Source organism: Lissotriton helveticus, chromosome 3_2 (genome assembly GCF_964261635.1).
Source record: "Lissotriton helveticus chromosome 3_2, aLisHel1.1, whole genome shotgun sequence".
Classification (NCBI taxonomy): domain Eukaryota; kingdom Metazoa; phylum Chordata; class Amphibia; order Caudata; family Salamandridae; genus Lissotriton; species Lissotriton helveticus.
The window spans coordinates 262,808,173-262,830,205 of NC_136062.1; the positions used below are offsets into that span (position 1 = coordinate 262,808,173).

Below are 22,033 nucleotides of genomic sequence, written 5' to 3' on the forward strand. Positions count from 1 at the left end.
GGTGGTGGCACAGTTTCTTGAAAAATGTTCTCGCTTTCACAATCAGGGTTAGTTTCTTTTACACGGTCATCAGTTGTGAGCTCTGAGTCAGTGACACCCTTCCGGATCCATTGGTCATAGGGCAGAGGGAAGGGTATTTTCTTACAATGGATCCCGTGGACCCAGTTGGCCTTCCCCTCCACCCGGACGGCTGACCTCGTGGACAGAAGGACGAGGTGAGGCCCGGTCCATCTGGGCTGGTCGTTTCTTGTTCTTTGAAAGTTGCGGACGAGAACCCAGGAACCGGGGTCAATGGAGAGACCCGGAGTCTCAGAGACCGGAGGCAAGGTGTTGTGGACCTGTTGATGTAAAAAACGCAATTTAGCCGTCAATTCATACAAGTAATCAAGCAAAATAGGGTGTTGCAGCTCGCTGAACTTCGTGGGCCTAGGCACTCCCCATATGTTGGCTGGCCGGCCAAAGACGATTTCGTAGGGGCTGAGTTTCACTCGCGAATGCACAGTCATTCTGGTGGATAGGAGTGCTAAGGGTAGAGCGTCAGGCCATTTAAGACCTGTGCTCGCTTGGATTTTGGCCAATTTAAGTTTTAACGTGCCATTGTAACATTCTACTAATCCAGCTGATTGGGGGTGATTTGCAGCGTGGAACTTCTGCCTAATACCTAGCCCTTCACACACTCTTTTCATCACACGACCCACAAATTCACTTCCGTTGTCAGACCAGACCATTCTAGGCATTCCGAACCTGGGGAAGTACTCTTTTACAAGGGCTTTTGCTGTGGACAAGGCAGTATTGTCTTTTAGGGGATAGGCTTCTACCCATCTTGAGAAGGCACAAACAACCACGAGCACGTATTTTAAGTTGTTGCACCTCTCCATGTGTATGAAATCTAGCTGCAAAACCTCGAACGGATACGTAGGAGGTGCAAAATGACCAGCTGGAGTTGGGGTTCCCCTACCAGGGTTGTGCTTCAGACATACCATGCAATTCTTGACAACATTCTCTGCACACTTGGGAATCCCTGAATTCTTCCACACTGGGGCCAACAACTCGCAAATCCCTTTCGCGCTGATATGAGCCATTCCATGAGCCATTGTAACCACTGCAAGCACATATGCATCGGGTAACAACCATCTCTGATGCTCTGTCAATTCAACCCAACAACCATTTGCATCCATTCTTCCTGTACTCTCTCTCCACGTGCTTAACTCTTTCTCTGTGGCCTCAGCTTGGATGGACTTCACACTTTCTATCGTGTCCTCACATATTCCAACCTCACCAGTCCATCTTTCAGGGCCTGCAACATACATTCGGCTCATCACATTCTTTGCCGTTTCCTTAGCGGTCTCATCAGCAAATGCATTTCCACGACCAACATCATCAGTCACCTTCTTGTGAGCACTACATTTCACAATCGCCATTTGCAGGGGCAAGGTCAGTGATTCAAGAAGCTCATTCACCAACTGACCATGCTGAATCTTAGCTCCATGCGAAGTCAGGAATCCACGTTCTCTCCACAATCGTCCAAAACTGTGAGCCACTCCAAACGCATACTGACTATCAGTGTAGACAGTCACTCTCATTCCTTTAGACAACACACATGCTCTCGTAAGTGCGACTAGTTCTGCGGCTTGAGCTGAACCATGTGGTATTCGCGCAGTTTCAACGACTGTGTGCAAAGTTGTGACAGCATATGCTGCAGTCACATTCCCATTTGGGAGCTTAAAGCATGAACCATCTACCCATAATGTACCATCACATTCAGCAAGAGGAGTGTCAAATAAATCCACTCTCCCTTTTGTCTCTTCCTCTGTTGTGAGGAAACAATCGTGCTGTTCTGAAGCATCTGATTCCTCTGCAATTGGTAACAACGTGGCTAGATTCAGGGTACTGCACCTTTTTATGTGCACATGGCTCGCTAGCAGCGTCAATTCGTAACTGGACAGTCGAGCACTAGTTAAGTGCTGCGTCTTGGTCCTATTTAACAATGTGTCTACTGCATGCGGGACCATCACGATTAGTGTATTATTCGATACTAGACCAGCAGACTGTCGAATAGAAACAGCTGCTGCTGCTGTGGCCCTTAAACAACTCGGCAATGCTTGTGCTACCGGATCCAAAGTGGCAGAAAAATAGGCGCATGGCCGCTGTCTATCTCCGAATAACTGAGTCAGCACAGACAATGCACAGCCCTCCTTCTCGTGGACATACAATGTGAAAGGCTTACTGTAGTTGGGGGTACCTAACACAGGAGCCGAACATAATGCTGTGCGTAATTCGAGAAAACTTTTCTGACACTCTTCAGACCAAGGAATGAGATTGGGTGTATTCTTACACATTAGTGCCACCAAGGGTTTGGCCAATAACGAAAAATTTGGAATCCACTGTCTACAGTACGATGTAATGCCCAAGAAAGCACGCACTTCTCTCTGTGTTCTTGGCACATTCAATTTCGTTATTGCCTGAATTCTTTCTGGGGTCAGTTTCCTTCCCTCCTTCGATAAGAGGTGACCTAAGTAGGTCACTTCTTGTCGGCAATATTGAAGCTTGGAAAGTGACACCTTGTGATGCAGATCACACAGATGACGCAACAATGTCAATGTGGCCTGTTTACAAATTTTCTCATTATTTGCAGCAATGAGCAAATCGTCCACATACTGTACAAGAGTGGCACCTTCTGGCAAAACAATCGTGTCAAGCTGTGTTTTCAGAGCTTGACTGTATATTGAGAGGCTTTCACAGTAGCCTTGAGGAGCGCGTTTAAAGCGGAAGCTTCGACCTCCTAAACTGAAGGAAAAAATATCCCTGCTCTCCTCAGCAATTGGGATGCTGAAGAAAGCATTCTTTAGGTCAATCACTGAAAACCATGAAGCAGAAGCTGGAATCATAGTCAATAATGTGGTAATGTCGGGCACAACTGGGAATTGTGGCACGACTATCTTATTTACTTCTCGAAGATCAATCACGAATCTGTACACAGGTGGCTGAGAAGGGTCAGTTTGTTTTAAAACAGGCAGAACAGGACTATTGCAAACATTGCCTCGTGTTTCCTCAATCACATCCTTTTCAATCAATTCGTAAACGATCGCTAGCAAAGCTTTTTCACCCTCATTAGATATTCTGTATTGGGGAATTCGTGGCATTTTAACATTCGACTTCAATGTTACAACATATGGTGGAATTTCTAAAAGACCTACATCATTAGGACCAGTAGCCCAAAGAATATCTGGGAGAAGTGCTAATTCTGCTGGAAGTGCATCTCTCGACAAATACATGGGAGAAACCACTTTCTTACCTAAAGTGAGTTGTACTCCTGAAGGAGAACAATACAAAGTCGCATACAATCTTTTTAGCAAATCTAATCCTAGCAAATTTTCACCACAACCTGTTGTCAGAATAAGGGGTGCTTCGAATTCACAAGGACCAACAGAAAGAGATAAAGGGTCAGAAATCGGATTTCTAACCGGGGCGCCAGAAAAACCTACAGAAACGTTCATTTCGCCAGACAAAGGTGCGCCAGGGAGTTTGGAGTGCATAATAGAACTCTTTGTAGCACCAGTATCCAACAGAAAAGGTTCTGACACACCTGATGTAATCACCTCAACGTAAGGTCCACTTTGATCTACTGGAACTGAAACAACTCCCTCTCTTTGTCTATGGCTGTCCTAGCAGTCATCATTTTCCCACTGCTCATTTTCTGTGTAATAATCTTCAACATAGTATTGAGCTGTCCTGTCAGATACGTTATTTTGCTGATCAAACCTGTTCATAGAGTTTTGTGGTGGAAGGGGACGTGTGTTCTGTGGGGCGTTTCCACGCCCTCTACCTCTAGGCGATTGTTGACTACCACGACCTCTAACACCAGAAACTCCATTTGCACGTTGTGATAGGGCAGGACAATTATACTTGTAATGACCCTCTTGTTTGCAATATAAACACTGGTTGGGACCTACACGGGGTTGAGTGTAATCGAATCTTTGCGAGTTTCTCTGATACTGTTGAGGCTGCTGAAAAGTATTCTGGTAGTGATTCTGGCCATTATTATGTTGATTACCACCACCACGTGGCGGATAGGCTTGCTGTAGCAAAACCTTCGTTTTGAGTTCTCTAGTTTTCTTTTCTACTTTATCTTTCTCATCTTTGTCTCTATTCTCGTAGTATTGTGCAGTAGCTAATATCTGCGCTGAAGATGAGACTGCCCAAGAACTTTCTGAATCTTTTAATTTTCTACACAATTCTGGAAGCAGATTGTGCACGAATTTATCGATAAACAATCTCTGACCACCTTCTGTGGTCATATCTTGACCGCTGTGGTCAATGAATGTTTCTTCAAATCTGGTGAAGAAATCTGAAACAGTTTCTTCTTTCTTTTGCTTGCATGCAGACAACTTATCCCAATTTACGCGTATTGCAGGCATTATCGTTTTCATGTAATCTACTATTCTACCAGGGAGTTCTGCTATCAAAGGCTCAGGCTTGGCACCACCAACTTGGCGGGCATCTGCAGCAGTAATATTAGCCCACGTGTCACCCAATTCCTGGTCATGATCTACATGACGAATTTTTCCCCATAAAGGCTGTGGAACAACATTCCCAAATAGCATATCGATATCGGCTAAATTCATTATACATGACCCAGCAGTTTGTGACAATTCTTTATAGTACCCTGCAGGATTTTTACGTGGATCTGGTAACGTTTGTTTGAGTGCTAAAACTTCAGCTCGCTTCCATGGGACATGTACCCATACACGGTGGAAGTGTGGCAGAATAGGTGGGTTAGCGGTTGTGTCACCCTCTCTCCATTGTGGCGGAACTTCTCTCATAGGGTATTGTCGCGCCTTTTTCCTACTGGATGTATTAGATTCAGATGGTGACCCTGAACTCTTTCCCTTACTCCGATATGATAACAACATTTCAACTGCTTTTTCCACATCTGTACCTACAATCATACCCTCTCCAAACTTAAACCGTACACGACACATTTCTTGTGGGATGCATTCTTGATCATTGTCTTCTAAATCCTCGCCAAGAAAAACACACATCTGTTCGAAAACATATCTCTGTGTCGCTGCTTCCCATTGATGGAAGACTTCCATGACTGACTGTACATCATATTTTGCAGTGTCCATGACCCATTTCCGAGCTAAACTATTCTGGGAATCTCTCTCTTGATAATCAGGCAGTTGACTTCGCAACTGTCTTCTTCCTATGGTAGGGGTCGTAGCAGGCGACCCGAAAAGAGGTAAAAGAAGATTAGTAACAGTGCTGGCCATTTTCTGCCGAATGGAAGGTGAAACTGAAGGACAAACAGATGGAAAAACGGGGTGAGATAAGGCAGGGGTAGAGATAGCAGAAGAGGTATCAGGGAAAATAGAGGGGGCACTAGGCAGAATCGTAGAGGGAGCATTAGGAGACGTAAAAAGTACAGTAGGCAAAATCGTAGAAAACACAGGTGAAACAGAAGTGGTCGGTGGGCCTGGAGGAGGCTGCACCGAAGAAGTAGGAGCCAGCTGAAGAACAGCTGGTGGGTGCTTTTGAGGAGCAGGAGGCGCAGCTTGTGCAACTAAAGGTTGCGGGGGTGCTGTGGCATTCTGCGCATAGGGGGGTGGTGAATTTAGCAAATGTGACATTAATGGGTCTTTTCCACGCTCTTTTGCTGCCTCTTGCTGAAGAGACGGCAAAACTGGATAACACTTATCTATTGCCATTTTACGTTGCCTGTGCAACTGCTCATTCATCTGCTCTTCCTCATTATCTTTAAACTGCACAGCAGCTTGCATTACTGAAAGTCCCCCTTCTCTCATTTTTTTTTAGCTAATTTAATTTCTTTTTGTTTGGCTTCTTTACGCCATAAGCGGAAGGAGTCAAACATTGCCAGCCGGGCTTTCTTTTTGAAGAGTTTAACTTCAAGGTTGTCTAAGATTTCAGAATCAAAGCTACCATATTGGGGCCATTTTAGAACACCATCTTTCCTGGTGTATTTAATCCATACTTCGTTGTAGGTGATGGGGCCTACCCCATGTTTTACGTATAGCTCGTAAGTCGGAGTTCCAACTGGAGGAACCGGACATGAGTCCTCCAATCGGGAGTCCCTATTACTACCACCAAGACAAAATAAATTCCCAAGTCTAAGACTAGGCATCCTCGCTCTCTAGTCTAGTTCCAAACTTCAAAGGATTATCGATTACGATATTTCTCGTGAATACACGAGTCCTTCGGTTATGGTGCTTGCAAGTACCAATACAAAACCTTTTGTATCCCAAAGATACCACAAAGTAAGTCCAACTAAGGACTGGGAGACGCTCCACTTATACTTAACTGAAATTATCTCGATGACGTCACCAGAAGACTCGTCTCAGTGTTTCACTCTACCAAAAACTTCAAGGGTCCAAATCAGGGCGATAGCCAGGGCAGCAGTCCTTGTAGCCGTCGGGAAACGGGGAACCTCGCAGCAAAGACCTTCGGACCACGTCGACATGCAGGGGTCGATGAGGTGGTTGGCCGTCCTCCGGAATTTCCACACGAAGCTCCTCACGATCTTCTGGCTGACTGGTACCACTGGAATCGCCCCACGTTGGGCGCCAACTGAGGTACTGGGTTTTTAAGAACCGGCACAGAACCGGTAACCCAGCGGTGCCAGCGAATCAACACCCAGAGACCTCGGGTTCTCCTGATCCAGACCTACAGAAACTTCAGAGTCTTCCAGGTGAAGTCAAAGATTAGTTTATTGGCTGCAACCAAGGTAACAGGTGTCCTAGAAGTACAATACGGGTATGTTCTCAGGAGACTGCACACTTTCATGAAGTCAGGCTTCTCTTCTTATACACAGTTTTAGGCCCTAGGCAAAACATTCTTGGTTGTAAAGTAAATAGTTAACATATTCTGGTTCAAAGAAAAAGCAGAGTCATGATGACATGTCCATATTTCACTTTGTGCTGCCTACAACAAATCATTTGGCAAAGCCCAACATTTCATCAGATATCACTGGACCCCTAATAAAAACGGGCACCTCCCCACCATAAAGTAAGTGAAGCAAAGGAGTGGAGAAAGATGTGAGCGAGATATGGCAGGTGTGCACGCTGAAATGGTTTTATGGCTGGTTGAGCCTAGATGCTATCTTGCTCGGCCACTGGGAGGGAACTGACCTAACGAGTTCGGCCTGGGGCAATGGTTCTAACTTGTACTGAGGTCAGGGAGAAGTCGATTAAGGAGTATGTGTCCTTGTGGAATCAAATTCAACTGGATTAAGGCCTATGTAAAGGGCAACACATAAATGGGAGCCAAGGGTTCAGAATGTAAATGACGATTTCAAGGTGAAATCGTCACTCGAACACGCCGAAAATACATGTACATGATGTACTCGTCATTCTCGGTCTTTCGATACCAAATTCGTCATATTTCGACGAAGTTTTATTTCTCGAGTCCAGTATAATTATATGAATCCAGATTTTCAGAACCACAGTGCCTGTGTGACTGCAGGTTGAGTGGTGTGCTTGTGTGAATATAGGGTGAGCTTAATAGTGTGCATCTGTGAGTACAGCATGAGTGAAGGGTGGGTGATGTGTCTGTTTGAGTGCAGGTAGAGTGGTGTACCTTTGCACCCCCTTTTTTCAAAATGTAGCAAATTTTCTTTAAATATATGCTGAAAATTTACCATTTCACAAATATTCTCACACACTTCCGCCTCCCCATATTTCAGTTCAACCTCACTTTCACTTTACATTCAAGTCAAAGATTTCTGCCCCATCACTTTGTGAAAAACACCAGCCGCCACTGGTGTATCGCATCCAGTTACTTCAAAAATTCCCTCTACGTTTTTTGGCCTGCGCAAATCCGTCCAGACTATATCTGGAGTAATATATTAAAGAAAAAAATGGAGTACCGCAATTTCATACTACTTGTCTGTCCCCCTATATCTGGCATAAGCTGTTTACACCTGATATTATATTTAGACTTAAACTCATGGGGGCTTATTTACAAGCCCTTTAAGCCGCAGTATTCCACTTTTCCCCATTTTAAAAGTGATAGACCGGTGGTGCAAGGGGCTTGAAAATAAGCCCCATAGAGCACAGAACAGGTGTGTATATATTCATCAATTCAGTGCATCAGGTACTGCAAGCAGACCATGAAGGGAATGATGTTATAGCAATTTTCAAATCAATTTAGATATTATGAAGCAAAGGGATGTTCTTAAACACTTCAAATCCCACTTTTACCACAGTTCCTATTTTCTTTCCTGCACACTATCCTTGCTCTAAGGGCTTTCGAGGCGTCAGAACTCCTGGCCATTTTTTCAGACCTTCTATATTACATCGAGGCCCTGCCCAATGAAAATGAAGATTGCCTGCTGCAAACCCGCACTCTTCTGACAAGAGGGTTTGCCTGAATTGGGAGCACAGACATGAAATCTAGAAAGGATCTCAGTTTAAATCCACCTTCCCAAAACGGTATCTTTAATAAAACAATGTGAGAAAGGAAATCCCCAGCTATGCCTTTGTGATTCCCTTTGTTTTTCTGTTCAATCCCATTGTCCTAAATTTAAGGAATCGCAATGCAATCGCAATTTAGGTAATAGCTAATTTTGCGATTTCTTAAATTACGATTTTTTGCATTTGTGATGATGCCTCCCAAATGCAAAAATACTGGTCGCAAAGAGGCAGATTCTCAGAATCTGCCCGTTTGCGACCGGTTTTTTCGTTGATTCCTGGGGCCCTGAGTTCCTTGATAAATCCTTTTCCCCCCTTCTTTCACACCAAGCTTTTGACTGTTTTCATCTCAGCGTGTGAAACTAAGGAGATCTGCTATGTTCCCACAGAGCTAATAATTCTGCAGGGGCCGGCCCCTTGGAATCAGGAGACCACTCTTACTAAGGCTTTTGTAGCGATTTGCTGTAGGTACGTTCTAGTCTTAATATTTAGCATGAGGCACATTTATTCATTAAGCACTCAGGTGCACTTAGAAATGATTTAGTTCATACATAAACGAAGGTTTTTCTACAAGTTTCCTTTAACATGTGTTCTTACAGTGCTTAAGGTGCTTTCGTTTGGGCAACAATAGTATGCAAGAGGGCAGGTTTGTCCAGTGAGACGTTTACCTTTCACTCTAGTGATGCACATCTGGTGCCCCGGCACTGGTCTTACTAAAACAATAAATAGGCCAATTTGATGTAGCCAATTGTACCCATGTTTTAGGAACAAAGAATACACGCTGTGTGACTGCACAGCAGCTTCAGGGAACACAATTTACAAGTGTAACGTTACTGCTAGTAACTATTCCCTTGTTGGTAGAGACAATCACCACTGGGGTGGAGATCTCGCAATGAAAAATGTATTAAAATAAAAATACAAATAATTTAATATATAATATAAAGGTAATTCATTTGAAATATTCAATATTAACTTTGAAATAACGCAATAAAAATTTCCAGCACAATAACTCATCTAATTAAATGTCTAGTGAATGATCCAATATAAACATTGAGGGGCGTATTCACAAGGAGCCATCGCCGAATTAACTGCACTTTATCACAGCCAAAGTCGTGATTCCCAAGCAGGTGCTAACAGCCCACAGCACCACTTTTCCCGCGATAGCAGCTGCAAAAAACATCGCCACAGAAGACCCCTGCAACTATCGCTAATGAGATGCAGAGTAGGCGTTCCTGTGCACAAAGCCGCGACAACACCACACCTCAACATTCACAACTACCAGACAGATCGGCAATAGAAACACAAAACACGTGATAAGGCGCGTTAGCAGCAGGAATTTTACACCTGCTCTGACCTGGTGTAAAATTGGGCGGCAGCCTGCACCACAATAGGGAGCCCCGCCCAGGGCATCATCCAAAGTGCAACAGATGCCATGGAGCCACTCATCATGCAGCACGGAAACCCAAGAGGGCTATAACACCCACCAGGCACCCCTGCTTCCCCCCGGATCACCACAGAGGCAGCGCAGACAAAGACAGCGGCCCCCAGGAAACGCACCTGCCTCACAGGCCCAACATCTGACAATGTCACTGTCCACTACAGGCTGAAAGAGACAACCATTCTACACATCCTGGCCATCATCGCCTAACAGGCCTATGGCACCAACACAGCAGGCAACCAACATCCCACCCCACACCAAGCTGCTGGCTGTGCACCACCTGTTGACCCCTGGCCCACCCCAACCAACACCTACCAGAGTCAGCGGAGTCTCACAACCAGCCACATCCAAGACCCCCACGGCTGTCTTGGACATCACCATCACCCTGGCACCCCAGTCCCCATATGGCCAACACAATGCGCAAGAACCGCTGGAGACCTAGCAAGGACCATACGCCATAGCCGGATGCATGCATGCATAGGGGGCAATCCACTGCACGCATGTCCCACCTGTGTCCCCTGGTAACACAGCATACGATCGGCGCAACAGGAAGCACACATCACACATCAATGTGAAGGCAACATCCGAACACCGTGGGACCTTCACCTATGTCGCCTCCAAATAGACAGCCAGTGTGGGTAATCCCTTCTCTCTCTGACAATGCAACAGCAACCAGCCTTCCCAGGATGGCACAAATTGGAAATGCGCAGCCCCTTCGCAACTTCCCAATTAACACCCCACTCACCTCAAATCCACAACCATGCAATACACAACTCTGGCAATGCACACGTCACGAGTCCACAACCAAGATGCACAACAACATGCCCAATCACCAGACACAATAGAACAACTCACAATGGTAACCTGGGCAAGCGTGGACATGACCAATCTACTGCATGGCACCTCAGCCACACAATAGACAAATGTTGGAAGAGGAGGTAACCAGGCATATGTGAAGGATGCAGTAGAACCATGATTGGGAAAGTACACAATGCCAAGAGTGGCGGCGAAGTGCTGAACAAACAGCAGTATCCAGAACACACTCATATCCAAGGCGACATACACCTCTGGTGAATGCAGTGTAGTGGACAGTGGATGCAACCATGTCACCCCAGCCAGGGGGGTCCTTGCAGAAATGTTGCCTGTTACACACCACCCGAAAGCGTGAGCAGAGTGGAATGGGCTGGCATACCCCCGGCCAGCATAGGGGTGTGAATAAAAAGCAAGTAGCCCTGGCCGTTGTCCTCTTCTGGAAAGCCCAACGTCTCTGCCAGGGCAGCGCCTCCCACCCCGCCATGAGGCCGACGCCGTTCTCGTTAGCGGAGTTGCCTGAGATCCTGTGCGCCTGCCATACCCCGGCCCGCTGGACCCCAAACCCGCCAGGGCCGACCCTACGCAGCCAGGCCACACTGATCAGCAACCGACACCGGCGTGTTTCATGGAGGGCCCACCATGTGCCAGTATAGGCTCCAAGCCCGTGGCCCGCGACCTGACCAGCTTTTTAGACCACCGCTGTCTCCCCGACGTTGGCCCACATTACTCCTTTCTTGTTAACATATTCTACCAGTGACCTCTGCGGCCCAGTGTGCCCCATATGTGAGACTGTGTCCTGGCTCCGGAATGTGAGTGACCCCAAATCTGGGACAGCGGCCACAGCACCAAACTCCCTCCGATCAGTGAGGCATAGTTCCATATGAGCATTATTATTTATGTATTATTTATTTATTTATATAACGATTTGTAGAGCGCCTGGTGACCCGGAGGCATCCCCGCGCTGTGAGAACTTGAGATGGCCAAAGGGGGAAGTGGGCTTATTTTGGAAAGAGAAGGGTTTTAAGCTGTTTGCGGAAGCGGAAGTAGCAGGGTTCCAACCGCAAACAGCGGGGGAGCGAGTTCCAGCGTGAGGATGCTTTTACTGAGAAACGCCGCCCTCCACTGCGTACCCTCCTGAATTTGGGGACATTAGCCAGATGCTCAGTGTCCGAGCGCAGGGGTCTTGAGGCTTTGTACGGGGTGACCATGTTTCTAAGAATGGAGGGGCCTTGAGCCTTAAGGAGTTTGTGGGCGATGCACATTGCCTTAAACTCGATCCTCTCTCGCACTGGCAGCCAGTGGAGAGTCTTAAGCGCTGGTCTGGCAGAGGCTCTAGAGGGAAGGCTCATCAGCAGTCGGGCAGCCGCATTTTGGGTACGTTGTAGCTTGGTCAGAGTATTTACGGGGGCTCCTAAGTAGACCGCATTGCAGTAGTCCAATCGTGCAAGGATCAGTCCTTGAACCAGGAGTTTCCTAGATGGGGGAAGAAGCAGCGGAAGGATCTTACGGACTGATCGCATGAGTCCGAAGCAGGTTCCCGCTGTTTTTGTTGCCTGGGTTTTCATAGACAGGTCTGGTTCGAGCCAGACCCCCAGACTCTTGATTTCCTTCTTCGGGGCGGGCACTTCACCCATAGCAACGGGTCAAACAGAAGGTGGAATTGCTGACCATTTCTTGCCCATCAGCATGACTTCAGTTTTAGACCCGTTGAGTTTGAGTGAGGACTCGCACATCCAAAGGTGGATTTCCTGGAGGCAGTGCAGGAGGTTGTCTGGGCAGTGGTCAAGGTGTGAGAGCGAGACGACCAGTTGCGTGTCGTCCGCATAGCTCACAATCTTGATACCGAAGGGGGCAACTATGTCCTCTAAAGGGGCCATATAGGCATTAAATAGGGTGGGACTGAGTGAGGACCCCTGGGGCACCCCACTAGTCAGAGGCAGGGAATTAGAGCGGGAATTGCCATCCCAGACCTGTAAGGAGTGGCCCGACAGAAATGACTCTATCCATGCCAACGCGGTGCCCCCGAGTCCCGCCCTGGCCAGCCGGTGAAGCAAGACACGGTGGTTCACCGTGTCAAAGGCTGCACTCAGGTCCAGGAGGATCACTGCCACTGACCCCCCTGAATCTTGCGATACATCTTGCCACAAACACTGTCTAACGCCATCCGGTGAGCCATGCTGCCACAAACCCTGTCCAACGCCATCCAGCAAGCCGTGCAGCTACAAACCCTGTCCAACGACATCCGGCGAGCCGTGCTGCCACAAACCCTGTCCAACGCCATCCGGTGAACCGTGGATGAGGGACCAGGACAACCTTGCGGACCAGTAGGTCTCACATCCAGCACCTAGTTGCGAATCATGAATGGCTGAGTCCACACCTGTGGACGCACGGAGAGGATTAAGAGAAAGATGCGGCTCAGTCCAGACGAAAGCCAGGTCACAGTCAAGGAGGTGACCAAACACGTTTTGCCACTTAACCTGAACTGTGCAGGCTGGTGGGGCCACCAACCTATGCCGGTGACACTCGGTGAATGGCCAGTGCTGTCCGCTGTCTCCGGCCTACACTGCTCTTGGCCTAGGCTGTGCTCGAGTAGGCCACAGATTTGGAACTGAACAGTGATTATGCAAAGGCAGATTACATATCATTGCAAACAAGGAGATGCCTAAGAGGATGTCGCCTTGCAACTTGGCGGAGAGAAAAGGATCATCGTTACGGAGGTGTTCGTACACTACCAACATCTGCCCTGGTGTCACTAGCGCTGTGCATCGCGAGCCAAAGACAAGTGGCTGTGGGCCACTGCTGACCACTGCCTCTGGCCTACACTGCGGTCCAGTAAGTCACAGAGTCATGATTCAGCAATGGCGGAGTCCAAATCAGTGTACCGGCATCATCGAAGTCTGCATCCCCAGTCAGCCACGGTGCCACTAAGTCTGTTCCCCGACAGTGGTGGCATCAGAGCCTATGGACTAAGGGGCAGTTTTCACCCTCCTGTAGCTTATACAGACTTGGTAGTAGCAACGGGCTGTCACTTTTCACTCCTCCATTTTCTGCTTCCTGATAAAATCAAACCTTTTGGCGTCTTGCCCTTAAGGACACCTTCCACTGACCCAGGGAACACTCCGAAACATACACCTCAGGCACTGATGGTTACCAGCTCAGATCGCATGGCCCATCTGACTGCACTTCAAGTCACCGTCCCGTGGATGGGTGGCTGTGCCGGCCACAGTGCATCCGGGGCCACTAACTCTGTGCTGGTCAAGTCCGGGACCCATTCTCCGGAGCCATAGGCTGGCCCCTGAGGCTTGGGTCATGGGTTCATCAACGCCATGACTCTGTTGCCTTGTGCTGTACGCTGCCTCCAGGCCCAAATGCGTCCCACCAGGGCTCACACACAAAAGCGAGTCCAGACCGGCTCAGACGACGCATCACCGCAGGAGGCACACGCCACCACCGCAAGGACCCCCTCCAAACGCCATCTGCCAGAGTTGAAGCGGTGGTCCAGACAGACTTCTTGGTTGCTCAGGCCTGTCTTGGATGCCATCAACGGCCTGTTACCCTGTTCAGCACCCCAGGTGCCAGTGACTCAGTACACCTCAGGTCATTGTACGTAGCTGATTGTGTTTTGTGCTGTAGAGCGGTTGCGCAGGTATGTCACCTCAGACAGTGTGGCAGCCCTGAGACGTTGGTGGTGAAGATGATGCAGTTCTGACACACCCCACTGCATCTGCATCAGGAATATATCGATGGGACACAATCCAAGACTTTTTCTGCACAAGAGCGCTCTCATCTCTAGTGTCCACAGCCCAGTGCACTGCGACTCATGGACACTTCTGTTTGCATGTTAGCTGTCCTCTGGACTTGATCCGGCTCACCCCATGTTGCTCATCAGTTGACACTGTATTTCATGTATTTTCTGTTTGCGTTGCACTGGTGTCCAATGTCCAAGTGGTTGCCAACACCAGACATTCCGTGGGGTTGGCTTTCACTCACCCTACACACATCTAGCACAGACATCACTGTACATGTGGACCTGCCAATAAAGGGGCCAGGCACATGTGCCCGCAGCCAGTTCAACATGGTATCTACATGTGTCCCTGTGGTCTTGTAGTATGCATATGGTCCCTGGGCCCTACGACTTTACATTGTGCCGTGTACCACGGATGCAGACATGTCATCGGAGGCAGCGGGTTGGGGCTTGGACATGTAGCATTCGTAAGGGGAGTGGCCAGGGCCGGCATACGCACAGCCAAAATGGGTGTGTGACTGCTAATTGCACGCCCCTGGGTGTGGTTCTGTGCTGTGCATCTGAATCTGCATGTGTCTCTATGGCAGCTTGGGTCTCCGTAGTGTGGTATGGGTGGGCCCTGTAGGGTGATAGACCTCTATGTATGTTCGGCCCCCACCCACACCTGTTGGGCCACCGCCTTTTGGCATGCTGACACATGCCATTGGGGTGCCATGTGTGGGTGGGTGAAGTGTTGTGAGCCAGCTGTGCCTGCGGGTGCTTTCTGCTGTGTGGTCTGTTGCAGGCTCAGTGTTCTCCTCTGAGTAGCTTGGCTGTCCGGGTACTGGGGGGGTTGCGTGGGATATCCATGGGCTGCTGTGGGGCGTCGGTGTCGACGGTGTGGTGGCCCTCTCCGGCATCACTGATGTGTTGTGTTATGTGCTCTGCTGCAGGTATTGTGTGCCCCTCTGCAATGTGAAGGGGAGGTGCATGTTGCCTTTGTGATGGCAAATATGTTGGCGCATTGTGCTAGTTTGCATGCAGACTGTATGGCAGTGTACATTGTGACTGTTTGGGGGGTGCTGGATTCCTCTGCTAGTGGGTCAGTTGCTGGTAGTGTTCTGCCACCTCCGTGACGTTGGTCTTGTTTTCTTGCGGTCTGCACCCAGTCTTCCTCTTCCTCTTCTCCTTGGCCTTCCCTGACCCGTTGTTCCTTGCTGGTGGTCTATGGGGTTGTCGGGTTCGAGTAGGCCTCTGCGCTGGGTCAGGGTGCATCCATGTTGCTACATGCTTTGGCTTGTTTCTAGTGGAAATTCCACTGGGTTTTTATGGTGCATTGTCCCGCCAGACGCATGGGATTAGCCGGTCTGTGGCTGGTTTTCGCTACTTTTTGTGCCACTGTAGGCCTCATCGCATGTTATTTTGCATCCGCGTACCGCAATTTTGCGGCGTGGCGTAGCTTTTCACGCAGACATTTGCCGCATTATCTGGTGGCTATCGCCTTGTTGTGAATTCCACGTTGGCACAGGGTTTTTTTCCAGCGATGGGCTGCGATGTTGAAAGTTGTGTTACGCTACTCTTGCGGTTGTTATCACTTGTTCTTGTGAATATACCTCTTAATGTATAAATAATAATTTTAAACACAACACTTTAAAAAATGCTCACTTTCACTAACATTTAGATTTAAATTTAATATTTAGTAAATCCGCTTAAACGCTATGTATTTAATTAATTTAGAAACGCTTTATGATTTTTTGAAATGTTTAAAGTTTTTTCAAATTAATTTTATTCCATTTAAAATAAAATAAGAATTGATTATATGTAATGAGTTACCCATTACAAATATATACACATTATTTAAGTGTCAAACTAATTTAATTACTAAGTAATAATAGATAATCTAATTAATGAAAAAAATATTAATATATCTTTTTATTGGCATTTATAATTATTGTTAACACACAAATATTGCCATTACGGAAGTATAGCAGGAGCACTAACATTACAAACTATGTGGATTACAATTGGTACAATCATCCAGGTGCTTCCTGCAAGGCAAAAGTTAGTCTTAAGCTCAGTATCGCATACAAAGACATTCGAACGGAAAACAGTTATTTCTGTTGGAGACAGTCAGCATTGTAATATTCCCTTGTTAATAAACTCCGACTCAGTGGGGAATCGTTGAGCATCTATTCTTTGACTGTTAGTGTACTTGTCAATTTTGTCTACATTTCTAACTCTGCAATATACACTCAATCATTTTTAGCTAATGATACATGCCATTGAAAAAGATAAACCATACAAAATAAACCTTCTAGGTGCAAATCTCTCTCTTTCCTTCAGAATCAGTCGGGGTTGAAGTCGGAGTCTGATCCGGTGCATGACATGCTTCCCATAGCTTCAACATATCTGCCCAAGGGTCTGCCAATGGTTTACGTCCTTTCGTGATCCTATCGTCTCGAAGCAAAGCTAGTTCCTCTGCTCTAGCCCAGCATGTAACATCATCCTCCCAAGCCACTGCCAATGGGGTGTGCTTTGATTTCAAACCCAGAGCTATCCGTCTCCTGGCCAGGATAAGAGCCAGATCAATAAACCTATGTCCCAGTTTTAGTGGCCCGGGTCTTGGGAATAAACCCAACAATAAGACCTCAGGAGAATACGTCAAGGATCTAGAGAAGACGCTGTTAAGTAAATCAACAACTCTGCACAAGAAGTCCACCAGCAGTCCACATGCCCAGATCCTATGGTCAAAGTCTGCATCTAAATATAGCACCAATAACAGGTCTGATCTTACTGCAATATACCACATTTACCCGGTGTGGGGTGAGATAAGTTCGATGAAGAATGTTAAATTGTACCATCTTAAAAGCTGTGTTCCAGGATACCTTTTATGGATTGCTCAAGACCTTTCCCCATTCCTTCTCAGTCAATGGTCTGGTCAAAGTGTGCTCCCATCCCTCCGGTAGTCTAGGCAAGGGTTGGGGTGTTAGCTCCCTTATTGCCAGGTACAACCATTTTACCAAATGTCCCGCCGATCCCAGAGTCAGCCTTGCCTGTAGTACTGGATGTGTATCCGGCTCATTTCCTGCTATGCCTCATAATTCTGACATCGCTCCTCGGAGTTTATGGTAATTAAAAAATTGCCCTGGTGGGAGTTCGTGATGTTGTTCACCATCGCTATAGCAATCGCCAAGTATCTATATTCCCGCCTCCTCCCAACCCATCAATTGTCGGCCAGTAAGGGGGGACCCCTTCCCACCTGGGGGATACCTGTCAATGGTATATTTGGTGCATAGAGCAGGGTTCCCTTGGAATGCGCTGTGCATCTGTCCCAACAAGTCATCGCCACAGAGAGCAGCACCCCATGTGTGTAATCTTTTGGCGACGATCAAGCAACCTAGGAAGCAAGGTCTTGTGTTAGGCGCTAGGCCGGAGCGAGAATGTAGACAGGTCTCTACCCCCCAACCATCTCGCAAGCCATTGAAGTTGGGCCACCAGATAGTATGCCTCAAATTCAGCGGCCCCCAAACGAGTGTCTCAGGGTCTGTAAAGAGACCCTATTCCGACCACCATCCCCCACCAGATCCCGTAGCATCCGGTCAAGAGTCTTAAACCAGCGTTTCGGCACCACAACCGGTAGTTTGACAAAGTAATACAAAAGTCTTGGTAACATTACCAATTTAGATAACGCTACTCTGGCCATGACAGGGAGCTTGAGCGTGCGCCAAATTGCCACGTTCGCTCGAAGGGTCCTCAACGCACCTCCTAAATTACCATCGAATAAATCAGTTTGTGTGTGATAAATCTGTATCCCCAAGTATTGAAAGGAGATCGATGCCCATTCCAGGCTAGGTGGAAAAGCTGGGGCCCACGGGAGAGCATAGTTTAGCGGGAAAACACAGGTCTTTTGCCGATTCAAACGTAAACCAGAAAGTTTTGCAAATTCCCCAAATATTTGCATCACGGTGTGGATCCCACCAAGACCCTCTCGCAAATATATCAACACATCATCGGCGTATAACGAGATTATTTGGTTGGTCCCGTCAAGAGGTATTCGCAATCTACTCCCTTCCTGTCTAAATCGTTCCACCAGTGGTTCAATCACCAGTGCGAAAATCAATGGCGACAAGGGGCACCCCTGCCTAGGGCCTCTTTGGATAAAGTACGGAACCCATATTGCGTGGCCAGTACGGACTCGGGCTTGGTGGGTCGCATATAAAAGGCAAACCTAGTTCTGCCACCCTTCCCCCATTTTCATTTTTCCCATTACTGCCATTAAAAAATCCCAGCGCAGAGAATCGAAAGCTTTCTCCAAGTTTATCGCTACCACTACCGCATTTGGGAAATTTCCTATAGCTGGATGAAACAAGACATGATAGAGTCTCCGGAGGTTGGCTGACGTTGACCTGGTGGGGATAAAAACGTTCTGGTCCACATGAACCAAGTGTCTCATATGTGGCAAAAGCCTAGTTGCCGCGCTTTGCTCAATATCTTAAATTCCAAATTTAACATGGATAATGGTCGGAAGTCAGTCAGTTGAGCATGAGTATTTTTAGTTTTTGGTAGGGGAATCACCCTACATATGTTGTTTTGCCTAATAGGCTTTAATATCCAATGCCCTCAATCTATCCCAAATAGACTTATAGAGGCTCTTTACCTCTGCCAGCTTAGTCTGCGAACTGGCCCTTCTTGCAATTTCTCTATCTTGTGTCAAAATACTCCCTTCTAAATCATCTAGTTCTTGGATCACCATCCTTCGGAGTCCCACCTTCTGTCCCATACCGTGTCCACGAACCACCACTTTAAATGCCTCCCACTCTATTAGCAGGGAACTGGCAGTCCCCTGATTTTCATTAAAATAATGTCCCAAAGCCGCCGAAAGAAGCTGATGAAAACCATCATCCTCTAATAACGCTGGGTCTAGCCACCACAAGGGTATGGGGAACCGCTCAGGAGTGGGTGTAAATCTCAAAAGGAGAGGACTATGGTCTGAAAGCGATCGTCCCAGATATTCAGTTCCCGTCATTGTGGTGGACAATGTGGCAGTACAGAAAAACATATCTAGTCTTGTGTGCAAGTCATATATATGTGAGTAATAAGAGTATTGCCTGCACTGTGAATTTTGTAACCGCCAGATATCCAACAGATCCCACCCCAATGCCCAGTCTCGAAGGCCCCTTGCCGTGGCAGCGGCTAAAGCACCCCATAGTGGAGGAGTCGATCTATCCCAGCCCACATCATACACACAGTTAAAGTCTCCTCCTATTAACAGATTTCCATTGGATACACCCGCCAGTTTACCAGACAAGCGTTCAAGAAAGGGGAGTTGCTCCCGATTAGGTGCATGCACACTGCCCACTGTTATCTCCTTCCCATTTAATGTACCAGAGATTACTATAAACCTCCCTCTGTATCTCTTACTTTTCGGTTAAGGGAAAATGGGACCCCCAGGCAGATCCATATTAACACTCCCCTCGCAAAGGCCGAATAAGTGATTGCAAACAGTTGCCCTCTCCACCTGCGTCTAAGTCTTGTCACCTCTAGCTCTGTGAGGTGTGTCTCCTGTAATAGGACAACGTGGGCCCCCCTATGTTTGATGTAATTGAAAATGCTGTAGCGTTTCGAGGATGACCCCATGCCCCTAATATTCCATGTTAAAAAACTGTATTCCTCAACTCGAACAATGGTGTGCGCCATTAACATGTGTATATTTCTCCTTCCACCCATCCCCCCGCTCAAATCACCCACAAAAGCATGTTAGACCTTCTGGTGCACAACAACAGTCCCAACCATGAAACTCCCCATCCCATGAGCGGTCTAATTAATTTAACAGTATTATCTTTGGGGAGCTATTTTAAATGTGTGGGCTGGATTTACTATGAGGTTGGGCTGGAGTACTTTCGATCCTGTTTTCACACCTTTATGGCTGTAGTATCTTCAGAAATTTAGTTTGTGAATTGCAATTGTCCTAGGCTTTTGTAGGTGGATATTTGGTACTAACATGTCTCTCTCAAACCCCTCCTTAAATTTCTCTAAACCCTGCCATTCAGGAGTAACTATTCCCCATTTTTCTCAATAGTCCCTAATCATTCAGTAACTATGTATGGCGGAGATCTCCTCATGGCAAAGACAGGAGAGGCGTAGGTCATGGAATTGTCTACTGCATGTTGTAGTACATGAGAAGGACTACTACAAAATGCAGTTTGTTAACCTACACTTTGGGGATGATGGTGCCAGACAGTTTTAGTGCTAGGGGGCGCAGCCTATGATTCTGGTGGGGCTCTAACCTCCATAATCCTAGGTGCAGACACCACTGTTTATTTGTTGGGTGGAGTTGTGAGTCGGTGTTGCACATAATTATGTCATGTTCTTTCTTTTTCCAGTGATTCAGATGAGAGTGATAAAGAAGGACAGCCGGAAACACACGAAGCAGAAAAGCCAGGATACCTAGTCAGATCACCGAAAAAAATCAAATCAAGAATGTGCTCTATTTTCTAAAGCCAAGTTGGATTATCTCTGCAACAGTAAACAAACACGGCACATATTTATTCGCACTATATATAAACTTTGTGCTGACTGATCGAATTCTTTGACAGCAAACATATTGCATTTCCTAAATTCAAGTTCAAACAAGTTATGCTGAACTAAAGATTATTTTCAGTTGTGTTGTTGCTAAAAGCTACCATATTTCATTTCATTATATTAAAGTCATTAAAAGTTATGGTAATTATAAATAGAGCAATAACACAGGCCCTTGCATTCGCTGCATGGGCTGTAGCGATATCACCGGGTGTCAATGAAAAATCCTAACTCAAATAAATTCATGTCAAAACAAATGTGCATTTCAATTTTATTCCATCATCGCTAGATGCTTATGCACTTCATTAATATCTTTGCAGTTGTCAGATTAGTAGTCTGCGTCTATTATTTCAGAAAAGGTCAAATTAAATTAAAACAGATACTTGCAAAGAATATTCATAAAGCAAGGCATTACATAATTGATGGCACACACTAAACCAATTTGGTAAGTCCTGCAAATTCTACCCTCAAAAGTGTGTTTGTTAATGTTATTTTAAGTCCGTTAAACAAATCTAGGGAATGTGCTTTGTTGGGTTTCCATGAGCCATATTTATTATTTTTTCATGCAGCGCAGACAGCAAATTTGCGCCAGGATAATAATTATATTTGTGAGAGGGCATAGCCCCAATCAGCATGAAAGACAGATATGGAAGAGGGGTCGAATATTTTGAAAAGGATACAATGGGATGTGAGATTTTAAAAACGATTGCATGTTTGTGTCTTTTTAAATTATTATTCTACCCCAGTAAATAATACGAAAATAGTGAAATTTTAGGCAAAGTCAATGGTTCTCCTCCTAGGAGTTTTGGGGGAATTAAAGACTATCTGTACTTTTAAAACACAGTGGTCTATTGCTTTATTCAAAAACGGATGTAATTTTAGGACAACTTTACAGGCAGGTTAGGAGATCTCCCTAAAAGGATTTTGGAGAAATAAGTGAGGAATGGTAAATTGTAAAGGACAAAAGATCATTAATCAAAGCTAGATGTATGTAAATGTTTTAGCACGGAGACGGCCCTACTCTCTATGGTCGAACATCTGCGTTCTGTGCTT

The 22,033-nt window shown here is 46.6% G+C and overlaps 1 protein-coding gene across 2 annotated transcripts in view; it reads left to right on the top strand.

The window, feature by feature from the left end:
• Positions 1–21,237, top strand: part of LOC144826290 (tetratricopeptide repeat protein 24-like) — a 520,525-nt gene extending 499,288 nt beyond the window's left edge. For both annotated transcript variants that reach the window (XM_078684636.1, XM_078684637.1), the window contains one exon: positions 20,785–21,237. In XM_078684636.1, the coding sequence (XP_078540762.1) occupies positions 20,785–20,899 (115 nt within the window). In that variant the 3' untranslated portion in view covers positions 20,900–21,237. The remainder of the gene's footprint in view (positions 1–20,784) is intronic.
• The last annotated feature ends 796 nt before the right edge of the window (positions 21,238–22,033 follow it).